General features: G+C 40.1%; 2 protein-coding genes across 6 annotated transcripts; one reads left to right on the top strand and one right to left on the bottom strand.

Moving 5' to 3' along the window:
* Positions 1 to 322: 322 nt before the first annotated feature.
* On the top strand, positions 323 to 11,347 carry LOC102622586 (trans-Golgi network-localized SYP41-interacting protein 1). 5 transcript variants are annotated; one of them, XM_025101009.2, is made up of 10 exons: positions 323 to 583; positions 698 to 842; positions 1,462 to 2,101; positions 2,242 to 8,150; positions 8,424 to 9,294; positions 9,389 to 10,071; positions 10,305 to 10,452; positions 10,558 to 10,639; positions 10,729 to 10,843; positions 11,022 to 11,347. In XM_025101009.2, exons 2-9 carry the CDS (start codon positions 792 to 794, stop codon positions 10,829 to 10,831), a joined length of 8,487 nt encoding a protein of 2,828 aa, XP_024956777.1. In that variant the 5' UTR covers positions 323 to 583; positions 698 to 791; the 3' UTR covers positions 10,832 to 10,843; positions 11,022 to 11,347. The 5 variants fall into 5 exon arrangements, with proteins under 5 accessions (XP_024956777.1, XP_006483544.1, XP_006483545.1 ...); XM_006483481.4 differs by having other exon boundaries at positions 1,462 to 2,097; positions 2,253 to 8,150; XM_006483482.4 differs by having other exon boundaries at positions 1,462 to 2,088; positions 2,253 to 8,150.
* Positions 11,348 to 11,598: 251 nt separating this feature from the next.
* LOC102622287 (probable sarcosine oxidase) lies at positions 11,599 to 13,279 on the bottom strand. The gene has a single exon (XM_006483479.4). The coding sequence runs from the start codon at positions 13,005 to 13,007 to the stop codon at positions 11,766 to 11,768; it is 1,242 nt and encodes a 413-aa protein (XP_006483542.1). The 5' UTR covers positions 13,008 to 13,279; the 3' UTR covers positions 11,599 to 11,765.
* Positions 13,280 to 14,390: the final 1,111 nt, after the last annotated feature.

Here is a 14,390-nt window from a genome sequence, read left to right on the forward strand (position 1 = left end):
CTCTATCTTTCATAACACGAATTAAAGGGTGGGAGTAGCACAGCTCATTTATACAAAAGATACTTCAGCCCTCTTAAAACTGGACCATTTTGTTTGCCTTTCAAGACTTAACCGAAAAGCTATTGAAACTGGGCTGATTTGGGCTTATTTCTAAGTTTGCTCACTGTTCTTGTATATTTGGGAATCGAGGCCCCCGCATTTAGGTTACTTTCGTGGGCTTTTCGTTGCGGGTGGGGTTTAAAGCAATGCAAGTGTGAAACCAACGCTAGATCTATAGCTTCGACGTCGGATTTAAGGTTCTTCATACGCCAAAACAAGTAACTGTTAAGCCTGCTGCACTCCCCTAAAACTACTGCAGTTAAAAAATTTAAAAAACAAAAAAAGGAAAAAAGAAAATTGGTGCAATTTGTTTGCTCATCACGTATCGGGCGTTTCACCAATCGACGAAAACGACGTTCGCTTTAGATCTAAGATATTAAACAAAGGCACCCGCACACACACACTCATTCATAAAATTCTTTGTTATTTATTTAGTTTCAATAATTTGTGCGTCGAATTTGATCGATGCCAAATCGCGGTTAAGGTGTGCTCCCGTTCTTCAATCAATCTGTTGCCACTGTCTCTCGAATCAATTCGTTTGCGTTACTATTATTATTTTTTGGTTAACGAAATAAATTGTGTGTGTATTTGTTTGCAGAGGGAGGGTCTAATCTAATGGTGAAAGAGATTTGCTGGCGGAGGAGGTGACTTGGTGTTGAGTTTCTCTGGGTTCTAAAAACGGAGTGGACCGGATGGACAAGAACAAGAGCCGTACGGATATGCTCGCCGCTGGCCGTAAAAAGGTTTTTGTTTTTTGCTTTAATTTTCTTTTATTCTTGGATTATAAGTGTTTAGTTGACGAGAACCCGCTTCATTGCCTATGTTTAGCTCATAAATAAATGAAATCACTTTCTATATTAGTTGCATTATTATATATATATTAGATTTGCAATTTCCAAGCCTCGTTTATTATGCTAATCTCTTGTATTCAATTTGCTTTCTCAGCAAAAAAACTAATGCATTTCTGATGGTTAGTTGATAAAATAAATGAAAAACTAGGTTTATTAGTTGCGTAGCTTTTTGGAATTGCTTTACTAGGTTTCGAGTTTGCGCGTCTACTGATTAGATTTGTGTTTTCTTAATCTTGCTTTGTGAAAGTGAACCCTGAACTCTTTTCTTATGCTAATCTTATGATTTTTCTGATCACTAGCTTAGAAATAAACGAAGAACTTGGATTAAGTTCTATGATTTGTGTAAATTACAGTGATAGGATTTTCTAGTTTGTTCAGTGCATTTGCTGATTAGATTTGTGAAAGTAAACAGTTGATCTCGTTTATGCTAATCTTTTATGTTGATACCATATAGAGAGGGAAGGCTTTTGTTGTACATTTTGATATTTAATTTTTATTTATGTTTTATCAGCTTCAACAATTCCGACAGAAGAAGGATGGCAAGGGCAGTAGCAGCCAAGGTAAATCCTTGAAGAAGTCTGGTAAATCTGAGCAGCATGAAGCTGATATCGATGCAGCATCTACTGCTGGGAAACCAACAGGATCATTAGTTCCTGAAGGGGAAAGTGCATCTCCATCTCATGTTGATTCCAATCTGGGAGTTATGGATTCAAATTCAATAGAGAATTCATTGGCTCCTGAGATTGATGTTGCAGCCGTTGATTCGCCATCAGTGGTTGTTACACCTGAGTCACGCATGGTTGAAATATCTTTGGCTCGTGATGCTGTGTTATCACCACAAGGTGGTGATGTTCCTTCTTTGGTGCCTAACGAAGGGGAAAGAATGCAGAATACCGATGCCGAGGCAGCCAGAGCAGTGCCCTCGTCATCTGTAGATATCCCAGTTTTAGATGGGGAAACCAAGGATGCCGATATATCTGTAGTCACTGACGGGTCAACACAATCCATATTAGCAGATACTGACAAGAGGGAGATGGTTACAGTTGAAATGGAAAATGCAAATAGGGATGGGAGGCTGGAGTCGCCAGCTTCACAAGAAGTTCCTGATACGACCCTGATTCAAGTGAGGGGAGATCAGGTAACAGATGTAGGTTGTGCTCTGCTTCTCTTTAGTCTTTTCAATTTTCTCATTTCTATTGTAATATGTGTTTGTAAGGGGAGTCAATTGGGAAAGTTGGGACAATTGATGTCTGGAGTTGATGTAATTAAATTCTCATTTGTTGCTGGGTAGGGGCGATGCAGGAAGCAGATGGTTCGGGTTTGAAGCACCATGATAAAAGCAGTGAAACTGAGCCGGCAGGGGAAGGGAAGCCTAATCCACCTGAGCTTGGTGGAAGCACTGCAACTCTTGAAGAATCTGCGTCAGGATTGACGGGTGTGCACAAGGTAACCTATGAAGAAAAGTTAACTAGCAATGCTGATAAGGTGCCTGCATCAACTGATGCAACCAACACAGCTGATGGGTCTTCGTCTCCTGCCCTTCTTTCACATGAAGCCGATGGTATTTCAGCTGTTAGTCTTCAAGGTATAGATCACCTGAAGGATGTAGTGGCAAGTTTTCCTAATGAAGGAAGAAAAGGAATGCTCCCTCCTGATGCGGGAAGTGATGGGTATGAAGAGGTTCAAGCAGATAGACAGAATTTGATGCTTGCAGAAGTGGATAATCAGCAGTCTATGCCAGTGGGATCTTTGATGACTGACAGTAAAGCTCAGGAAAGATCTCTTGAGAAAGACACGGTGCATTCATCTATGGTAGCTGTTTCTTCAGATGGAGATGGGTGCTCAGTCAGCCTTTCAGAGCTCAAAGAGATCGTAAGGGGGCTTAGTGGGGATGAGTTTAGGTCTCTGCTCAGTTCGAGAGGATCGGGTAATGCAGAGTTGGGGATTGATAGTTTGGTTCTATCTGAGTGTACCAGTCATGATATGTTTGAGAGACTGAAAGAAGAGTTGTATCTTACAAGTTTTACAAAAGATATCTTTCACTTGCAAGTTTCGGAGATGTCTGAGCAGCAAATGGAATTTGATCAAAACCATCATCAGTTGGTTGATGAAATATCCTTGCTCCGAGCTTCCCTCTATGAAGTTCAGCAGAAGAATGAATGCATGGCTGAAGAGGTAGCACATTGCAGGTCTGAACTCCAGGCTGTTGCTAGCTGTAGGGAGGAACTTGAAAACCAAGTTCATTCAGTAAAGGCAGAGGCTCAGGAGTTTTCAGATAGGGCAAATGAATTGCAGATCAGCTTGGAAAGATCTCTAGGGGATTTATCAAGTCTGTCAATGGAGTTAGCTGACTACAAGGGTTGGGTTGCTTCTTTAAAGGTGGAGAATGAGAACTTAAGTACGAAACTTGCTTCAGTGACTGAGGACAGAAAGAAACTTGCGGAGGAAACAGAATCTTGTCTCCATGAGAATGAGAAGCTGTCATTGGAGTTAACTGATTGCAAAAGTTTACTAGAAGCTCTGCTGGTAGAAAAATCCAACTTAACTGCAATTCATGCGCTGGTGACAGAGGAGAGAAAGAAGCTTGAAGAAGAAAAGGAGTCTCTTGCAGGTGATAATCAGAAAATGTGTATGGAATTGACTGACTGTAGGATTTTGGTGGAATCTCTACCGGATGAAAATGCTAAATTAAACAGGAGCCTTGCTGCAGTAACAGAGGAGAGAAAGAAGCTTGAAGAAGAAAAGGAGTCTCTTACTGGTGAAAATGACAAAATGTCTACAGAATTGACAGAATGCAAGGGTTTGGTGGCAGCTCTACAAGATGAATACGCTGAATTAAAAGGCAGCCTTGCTTTGATAATGGAGGAGAGAAAGAAGCTTGAAGAAGAAAAGGAGTCTCTTGCTACTGAGAATGAGAAAATGTCTATGGAATTGACTGAATGTAAGGGTTTGGTAACAGAGGAGAGAAAGAAGCTTGTAGAAGAAAAGGAATCTCTTGTCTTGGAGATTGAGAAAATATCCACGGAATTGACTGATTGTAAGGGACTGGTGGCAGCTCTGCAAGTTGAAAATGCCAACTTAAATGGGAGTCTTGCTTTGAAAACAGAAGAGAGGATGAAGCTTGAGGAATATTTTGTTCAAGAAAATAAGAGATTGTCGAACGAGCTACTTATTTTTCAACAGAAGTTTCCTACTGAAAATACGGCATTTAGGCAAGATGGTGGCATTTCCTCTCCTATATTGGAGAAACCCTCATCTGATGGCCCTGTTGGAGGTTCAACACGTGAGCTGGAGGAAGTTTTTGATGATTCTTCTTTGTTGTCAGTCTTGAAAGGACACTTCAGGGAGGCAGAAAACATACTGCAGGACCTTGAAGAGGCTGCTGAAAAGATGCACTTTGAGTTAACTTCTTTTAATGGGTCTGTTGGTAAAGTGCCTTCACCTGGGGTATCCAAACTGATTCAAGCATTCGAGTCAAAGGTGCATCATGATGAACATGAGACAGAGGAGAAGGCTGCGACTGAAAAACTATCACCATCAGATGCATTTATGTCAATAAAAGAGCATACATGGAAATTGAGGGCACTGCTTCAGCAGTTTCACCTGGATTCTGAGAATGCCGAAGAGGAGCTTAGAAGGATTTCTGATGTTGCAGTCGGGAAGTCCAAGGCTGAATATGAAGCTTTGAAGGAGCACAGTGACAATTTGGAAGCAACAAACATTGAGCTTGGAGTTTTGTATGAAGTCATAAAGCAACATGTATATGGAGTTGAAGCAAGAAGTGATGAGCTTCAGGTTCTTGTTGAGAACTACAAACAACGAGACCTTAGTCTGAAAGCAGAATATCATGAGGTTGGTGAAAAATTAAGCGAGCACCAATCAAGAGTTAGTGAATTGCTGAGTCAGTTCCATGATTTACAGCGAAGTTCAGATGAGAAGATTTTGATGCTAGAATATCAAGTAGAAAGCTTGCAGAAGGAAGCATCTGAGAGGACATTGATACTTGAACGAGAATGGAATTCTATCATTACTCAGATTGTTAAAACAGTGGAAAAGCTTGATGAGTTTACTGGGGGAGTGTCAATCTCTGCCGGCACAGAAACCAATGATGGCTTGGATGCTAACAGTCGCGTTGATGCTTCTGTAGATGCCGCTATCAAGGTGATTGAGGATCTGCAGGAGAAATTAGAAACTGCTCATTCAGACCATGAAAAAGTTTGTAGTTCATACAAAGAAGTAAATGAGAAGTTCAATGATTTGTTTAGAAAGAATGAATCAGCTTCTGTTATGTTACATACACTTTATGGTGATCTCAGGAAACTTGTAATTGATTCTGCTGGGTCTATGGATGATGAACCACGGATGAACTTTCAAGTTGGGGCTCTATCTGATCCCATTGACTACATCAAGTATAAGACCGTTGTTGAACAACTGGAAAATTTTCTGGGTGAGAGACTGGAGCTCAAAACTTTAAACAATAAACTTAAGTCAGAGTTGATTAGTAGAACAAATGATGTGGAAGTATTGAATGGAAGATGCCTTGATTCCGATGCCATCCAGAAGTTAATAGAAAATGTTTTGAGTGTTGGAAAACTGGAAAACACCGAGACTGACTTAGATAAAACACCTTTTTCACACCTTGAATCATTGGTGTCTTCACTTGTTAAGAGGTATAAAGAGGTTGTTGAGCAGGTGAGTTCGTCAAGAGAAGAGTTTGGATTTATGGGGATGGAATTGACTGAACAGCAGGAAAAGATAAACCAGTTAAATGCTTTGAAGCTTCAGCATGCAACTGAAATCCTTGTTCTCAAAGAAAGTATAAGGCAGGCAGAAGAAGCGCTTGCTGTCTCGCTATCTGAATTGCAGGAAAAAGTAAGTGAACTAGAACAGTCAGAGCAGCGGATATCTTCTATCAGAGAGAAGCTTAGCATTGCTGTTTCTAAGGGGAAAGGGTTGATTATGCAGCGCGATAGTCTGAAGCAGTCTCTGGCTGAAACATCCAAGGAACTTGAGAAATGCACGCAAGAGCTGCAGTTGAGAGATGCTAGACTTAATGAGCTAGAAACAAAACTTTCTAATATGGAGGCAGGTGACCGTGTGGAAGCTCTTGAATCTGAGCTTTCATACATTCGCAACTCAGCAACTGCTTTAAGAGAGTCATTTCTCCTCAAAGACTCTGTACTCCAGAGAATTGAAGAGATAATGGAAGACCTTGATCTACCTGAACAGTTTCATTCAAGGGACATAATAGAAAAGGTTGATTGGTTAGCACGATCAGTTACACGAAACTCTTTGCCTGTTACTAATTGGGAGCAGAAGAGTTCTGTGGGAGGTTCCCACTCCGATGCTGGTTTTGTTGATACAGAAGCCTGGAAAGAAGATACACCACCAAGCTCAAGTTCAGGGGATGATATGAGGAGAAAATATGAGGAGCTGCAGAGCAAGTTTTATGGATTGGCTGAACAAAATGAAATGCTCGAACAATCTTTAATGGAGAGAAACTACTTGGTGCAGAGATGGGAAGAACTTTTGGACAGAATCAATATGCCTTCACACTTGCGGTCTATGGAACCTGAGGATAGGATTGAGTGGTTAGGAACTGCACTGTTGGATGCTAATAATGATAGGGATTCTCTCCATCAGAAGATTGAAAACCTGGAAGACTACTATGGATCTGTTACTGCTGATCTGGAAGAGTCACAAAAGAGGATATCTGAGCTTGAGGCAGACCTTCAAGTTGTTGTTCATGAGAGGGAGAAGCTTTCTGAAAGAATGGAGATTCTGACCTGTGATCATGAGAAAATCTCATCAAAGGTGGTCCAGTTTGAACTTGAGAAGGAAATGCTGCAGAATGAAATGACTGGTTTACAGGAGAAATTGGAAGAGAGGGTTAGAATTGAGGGGCGCATCGAAACCATTGAAAATGGGATACGTAGATTGGTGGGTTTGGTTGGTGATGCACTGCATGATCCTAGTGCGAAAGAATTGGCTTCGGGTGACAGTAGTACTGAGTGCTTGGAGGTTCTACTGAGGAAGCTTATAGAGCATTACTTGACCCTTTCCGAGCCAAAAACTGTACCTGAGGATACATTTGCTGAGCACCGCACTGAAGAAGCGGATGCAAGCCTTGATAAATCTGGAAACAGAGATGTTGTAATGTCTGGGGACTCAGATACAGCGCATCTGGAGAAAGATCTGGAGGACGCTTTAGCTAACCTAATGCATGTGAAGGAGGAGAGAGATGCATACATGGAGAAGCAGCAGTCTTTCATTTGTGAAGTTGCAGCACTTGATAAAAAAAGGATGGAGTTGCAGGAGCTACTTGCTCAGGAGGAGCAGAAGTCAGCTTCTCTGAGGGAGAAGTTAAATGTTGCTGTTAGAAAAGGGAAGTCGGTGGTGCAACAGCGGGATAGTTTGAAACAAACCTTGGAACAGATGACTAATGAATTGGAACACTTAAAGTCTGAGATCAGCCACAGGGAAAATGCTCTTGTAGGTTATGAACAGAAAATTAGGGATTTATCCACTTACCCTGAGATGGTGGAAGCCCTAGAATCAGAGAAATTGTTCTTGAGGAATCGTCTGACTGAAGCTGAGCGGTTGTTGCAGGAGAGAGAAAATATTTTGAATGTAATCACGAATGCCTTAATTGGCATTGATGTTGGTGGTGAAGTTAGTAACTGGGATCCAGTTGAGAAGCTGGAACAAATTGGGAAACAATTCCTTGTTTTGCATGCAGCTCTGGTTTCTTCTGAACAAGAATTGAAGAAATCTAGAAGAGCAGCAGAGCTACTGCTAGCGGAACTGAATGAAGTTCAAGAGAGAAATGATGTTCTTCAGGAGGAGTTGGAAAAAGCTGCCAGTGAACTCTCTGAAATCTCCAAGGAAAGGGATGTAGCTGAGGCTGCCAAAGTTGATGCACTCTCACATCTTGACAGGTTATCTACAGTTTTCTCTAAGGGAAAACAGAAACAATATTCTGAAATGATGATGTTAAAATCCGGGGCAAATGAACTCAGGAAGGACTTTCTTGATATTGATAGTTTACTGGCTGATGTTTTCTCTAAGGACTTGGAATTTGTGCTCAATTTGGAGGCTTACATTCAATCATGTCTCAAGCAAGGCGATACTTCTGATGTGGTTAGCATGCCCATTACAAGTGCATATGGTGGCTATGCTTCCAGCAATTCAGTAGACAAGGTATTGTTGTTATGAACAGTGCCTCCTGGTGCACCTCATCCTACTTCTGCAACACGAGGCATCTATTTCTTTGTTACATTTATTATATATTCCTACATTTTTTTTTTCATATCACCATGTAATTTCATCCATCATTAGCTTATTGTGGAACACAAACCTCTCTGTTTAGCAGACATTTAAATTCTCTGAATAGCTTGTTGTTTTCAACATGATGTTGTCAATTAAATTATTCATATTCTTTACACTTATTCCTCCATGAATTTTTCTTTTCAGGAGAATATTCTATTTATGGATTCATGGCCAGCTTTGAAGACACCAGACCATGTGGATGACACTGTAATAGTTGAACTCTGTAGTTCTATTGGAATTACTTTGCAAGAATTGATGAGTAATGTTGGTTCTTTAAGAGAGAAGTTGCACAAGCACCCTAAAGTGTTTCATGATAAAGCTAGAAATGTATTTGAAGTAATGAATATCCTTTGTGGGGAGTTGACTTCCCAGAAAAATTCAGTTGAAGCCTTGAAAAGAGACGTTGCACGTTTGGAGTCTATTGAAAGAGAAAAGGACTTGGATAATGTGGTGTTACGCAGAAACATTGTGTTGCTTTATGAAGCATCTGCTAATTCAATCATGGAAATTGGAAACAGAAAAGCAGCACTGGTAGGAAGTAATTTGGTTGCGGGAGACCTGGAAATGACCTTGAATCCTGCAACAATTGGTGAAGCAGGACTTCCATTTGGTGGTCAGAACCATTTGTCCTCTGAGGAGTTTATCAAGGCTATTGCAGACAAACTCTTATCTACTGTGAAGGATTTTGCTATGATGAGAACTGAATTCGAAGATGGTAACCTTAAGGAAATGAAAATCACCATTGCAAAAATGCAGAGAGAGCTTCAGGAGAAGGACATCCAAAGAGACAGAATTTGCTCGGAGCTCGTTGGTCAAATTAAGGAAGCTGAAGCTGCTGCTCGAAGATGTTCACTTGATGTTCAATCTGCAGAAACTCGGATATTTGATATGGAACAGCAAGTCCAGGCGGTGAAGGAGGAACGAGGTTTATTGGAGGAGAGATTGAAGGAGTTGCGAGACGAGCAAGCCACCTTCTTGGAGTCAAAGGACAGGGTGCTAGCTGCCAAAGACCAAGGTCAGTTTTGTCAAGTTTGATGCTTATGACAAATGTTATTTAGTAGCTAAATTATGCAAATGTTCTAAATGTGAATGCTATCTTTTGATCACAGAAATTGAGGCTCTAATGCAAGCACTTGACGAGGAGGAGAATCAAATAGAAGAGCTGAAGGAAAAACTTGTGGATTTGGAAAAAGTTGTGCAGCAAAAGAACTTAGATTTAGAGAACCTTGAAGTTTCTCGTGGAAAGATTGCAAAAAGACTTTCTGTCACAGTGAGCAAGTTTGATGAGCTTCATCTTATGTCTGAAACTCTTCTCAGTGAGGTGGAAAAGCTTGAATTGCAATTACAAGATCGGGATGCTGAGATCTCTTTCTTGAGACAGGAGGTCACTAGATGCACCAATGAAGTTCTTGCTTCATCGCAGATGAATAACAAGAGAGATTTAAATGAAATCCAGGAGCTTATTTCTTGGCTTGACTCATTGATTTCTGAGGTTGGGGTACAGGATGTGCATCTTGAAAAGGAAAGCAGTCAGGCACATGAGTACAAGGAAATACTTCAGAAAAAGATTTCGGGAATTATATCTGAGTTTGAGGATCTGCGAGCAGTGGCCCAAAGCCAGGACACATTGTTGCAAGTAGAAAGGAACAGAGTACAAGAGTTAACTCGCAAAGAAGAACTTCTTCGCAATTCTTTGCGTGAGAAAGAGGCACACATCAACATGCTTGAAGGTGTTGGAGATTCAGGCCGGGCAACTAGTGTGACCTCTGAAATTTTGGAAGTTGAACCTGTGGTGAGTCATCTGATATGTCATTAAGTTTCTTGATATTGCTTTACTATCCACCGCATTTTAAAAAATAGTGATAAAGTGAAGTTTGATGTATAGAAATCATATTGAAACTTGTGTCATGGTTTAATGCATAGAATGAGAAAAGAAATCTTACTTGTGATTTATATAGGAAGTGTATAAATGTATCTATATCATCATGTCTAAGCCATTCAATCTTGGTGGAATTTTGTGCACAGATAAACAAGTGGGCAGCACCTGGGCCTTCTACTACATCTCAAGTTCGCAGTTTACGGAAAGTCAATAACAATGATCAGGTTGCCATTGCAATAGATATGGAACCTGGTAGTGCTAGTGGTAGGTTAGAAGACGAAGATGATGAAAAAGGTAATCCTATACTGAAACGCTTGTTTCCTTCCTCTTTGCTTTTCTTAGCTGTCCATATAATTGACCGAGCACATTATTTCTGTATTTTACTTTGTTCCTTTTTAGTTCATGGTTTCAAGTCACTTACTACATCAAGAATTGTCCCAAGATGTACGAGACCTGTAACAGACATGATAGATGGCTTATGGTAAGGTTTTTTTTTCTCTTCTTCTATGCTTTATATTGATTTTGAGGCTTATCCGGATGCAGAAGTTACTTAAATTTTCTTACATCCAGGGTTTCTTGTGATCGAGCACTCATGCGACAACCTGCTTTACGGCTTAGTATTATAGTCTATTGGGCTGTATTGCACACACTTATTGCGAGTTTTGTATTTTGACAAGCCATATCGGTGAGTAATCCTTTCTTCATTTAAATTATAGATGCCCATTCTTTTTCTATTGGATAGAGTATGGTTTAATATGTAAAGGAAAGTTGTTTGATTGATTATTTTAATTCGAATGTTATGAACTGGTAGGTTTTTGTAATTCTTTGAATGCTGAAAGATTCGTGATTTTCCTTATCTTCAGGTTTGCTGGCATTCCCAACCATAATTATGCTTCAAAATGAGCATCGAGCACATCTGTATAATTAATTAATCACACCCAGTTTTCCTGTCTAGATGTGGTCAGATTGATTGATTATTTAGCTCAATCAGGCAAACTGTGATTTCCCGTTTTTAGTTACACAAATCTCAGGATTGCTTGGTTGCATCCAATAAGCAAAAAAATCTTTGTTATTATTATAGAGGATAGATTGAGAATTTTTTTGTTTCATTTGTGAACTCAACCAAAAGGTTGAATGAATGTAACTGCTGTCACCGTTACAAAACTCTACAAGTCAAAAAGGTTTTTAAGTTTGCGCGAGCAACGTTATATTTTTGCAGCAAATTGTACACAATTTGAGTAAAATGCATTCAACTACTACCGCGGTATGTTGGCGATACACGGTAATCTATTGTTGACTGGATCGAGATTCTCTCTTAATTTGATCTTAAGTAAATACTTCAATTGTTGATTGGTAATTAATAAATAAATAATTAAAATAAATAAATCTTACTCATACATTATTTTTAAAAGACACGATAAAATTTTTTTAAAAGTTCAGTAAAATTCAGATCAGAAAATAATTTTATTCTATTGTTGACTTGCCTGAGACCGTTTTATGGATTGATTATGCAACTTAAACAAATACGTCACCACCATTAATGTGGTTACATGAATTATTGCAAATGCGATTCCAAGAGAGACTAATATCAAACGGATCACTGTGGATCACTGTGGATGGACGCTGAAGCTAACTTGGTCTTCATAATCTTTGACATTGCCTTTAGGATTCTCTTTAAACCTTGATATCCTAAAGTGCTGTAGCTCCACTCCTTGTGCCTCCCCACTGAGCACAAGATCAGCCAATATCCTCCCAACAGCCGGAGCCATCTTGAACCCATGACCGGAAAACCCACCGGCAACCACCACATCCTCCCCAAATTCCCCACCCAGAAAATCAATCACAAAATCCTCGTCCGGGGTGATTGAATACATGCACAATTGAGTAGCTACGGGACCATTTGAATCAACCCTGCCGGCGAACCTCCCTTGAATCCACTCCTTCAACGAATCCAACAACAGTCCGGGTCCCCACGGTCTCCTATCCGGGTCACATGGGTACCCGCCATGCAGCGCAATCTTAATCAGCCCTGGATACTCCAACGACGGGGTGCCGTAAATGTAAGGATCACCATAGCTTGCGAAACTTGGAAAATCACCGCCGACGGCATAATCGGCTTCATTACCTTCCTTAATCCTCCAATAACACACAGTAGTCTCCACAGCTTGAATAGGCAGCTCAAGCCCAGTGATTCTTTTAACTAACTTTCCCACCCAAGCACCAGCAGTTACCACACATTTTTTACCCCAGAACTTTTCACCATTACTGGTAACCACAGTAACTCCTCCCTTAACAGCGTCTTTTACTTTTAGTACAGTTTTTACCTCCATGTTATCTCGGAGCACTGCTCCATTCTTAATGGCTAGTGTCTGAAACATGGAAACTGCCTTGGTGGGTTTAATTACACCACCAAGCTCAGTCGCCACACCGACCCAATTCTCCGGTATCTCAATCCGGCCGGAGTATTTTTCCAGCACTTGGCGGCAGTCGAGCACTTGATGTGGGACCGAATTTTTGCGGCAGCTGGCAATGACGGAGCGGAGAGACTTGTTTTCAGATGGGCCCATGTCGAACTGATGGGCTTTGAAGTAGACCTTGTAGCCGATTTCAGATTGAGCTTGTTCCCATAAAAGACAAGACTCAAGGACCATGGGGTGGTAATAATCTTCCGGGTAAGTAGCTCGAATGGTGCGTGACTCGCCGTGTGAGGAGCCACGGTGGTGCAAGAAATCGAATTGCTCTAGCAGTAGTGTCTTTTGGCCTCGTTTGGCTAGTTGGTAGGCAGCTGAGCTGCCCATGATGCCTGCACCCACCACTATTACATCGAACTTTTCGCCAGGAAATTCCATTATTTTCACGGGCAGGATAGCTTTGGAGTGAAGAGACTTGGATGTGTGTGTGTGTGTGTGATGGGTTGGGTACGTTTTAAGGTGGAAACATCATGAAAAGAGACAAATAATATATGAAAATTGCATCGCTGCCATTTTACGACATTGGAAGAGCAGTGCCAGTGATACTTTGCGTACGCAGCGCTAAGCAAACTTGGGTGCGAAATTAGTAATTTGTTGGTACACATAAATTTATATTATACGAGCTCTGCCCTTACGTACCATGATAAAATGTGTGCGCATGTGGCTCTATTTTGTGTGTAATACTGTAATTAATGGAACTGAAGAAAGAATTTTAGATGCACGCTCGCCGAGGAATTGGCCTGACCATCATAAAACACGTGAGTTCTGTGGTGATGGCCCAGCGGCGGATCCGTGTGATCCATTTACATGAATATATGTGGGCCCTCCAAATAAAAAAAAAATCTTGAGAATTCAACTTTCTCCAACTTGTAATCATATGATTGCTTCAAGTTCACAAACTTAGAATGATACGGTGGGGAGTTGGACCCATCTACTTTGATTGATCAGGTGATGCTAACTCTCTCAAGGATACAGATTTAATGTTGAGTTAAACTCTTTATTATACTATTGAAATAAATAACTATTTAATAAAATAAAATAAATAATAAATACTTGAATCTTATCCGTACATTATTATAAACACAAGTGCGGCAACTCATTGTGCGTGGGGGCCATGTTCAGAAAGGCATTTTTATGCAAAAATATGATGAAGTGATGAGGCTATCACTTATCCGATTGCTGTAATTCCTAGTTTTCTACTTCTTTACTCTTTTAAGTTGACAGAGAATAGTATTTGGTGAACAACCAGGAGTTCGCTCGTTAGCATCATCAGCTAATAATATAGCCACCTCTTCATGCAGCGGATTTCAACGTAAATATCTGCAACCCTAATTAGTCCACTCAACCATTTTCAGCATATCCATGGATTTACACTTGTCTGCTGTCCAAAAAAATGAAAAAAGAAAATCTTTTGTTATTGAAAAATGAGATGACATTGCATAATAACTTAATAATGTCTTCCTATATATGTAGTTATGTACATTGTATAACAACTTAACAACGTCTTAAGATATATGTAGTTATGTCTTTATGTTTAAATTGTTATACAAACTCATTGTACTAATTGATTTGTATCATCTTTAAAACATATTCTCGTATATATATATTATAAAAAAAAAGCCAAATACATCAGATTTCTTTTCAAGCTATATCTAATTAAATAAAGCGGTGTTTGGTTCAACACTTCACCCAATCTCCATTAAAAACTTTAGTTTTCAGTTATATTTCTAAATTTTTAAATATTTGATACTCCAACTTTTA

Source organism: Citrus sinensis, chromosome 1, assembly GCF_022201045.2.
Source record: "Citrus sinensis cultivar Valencia sweet orange chromosome 1, DVS_A1.0, whole genome shotgun sequence".
Taxonomy (NCBI): Eukaryota; Viridiplantae; Streptophyta; class Magnoliopsida; order Sapindales; family Rutaceae; genus Citrus; species Citrus sinensis.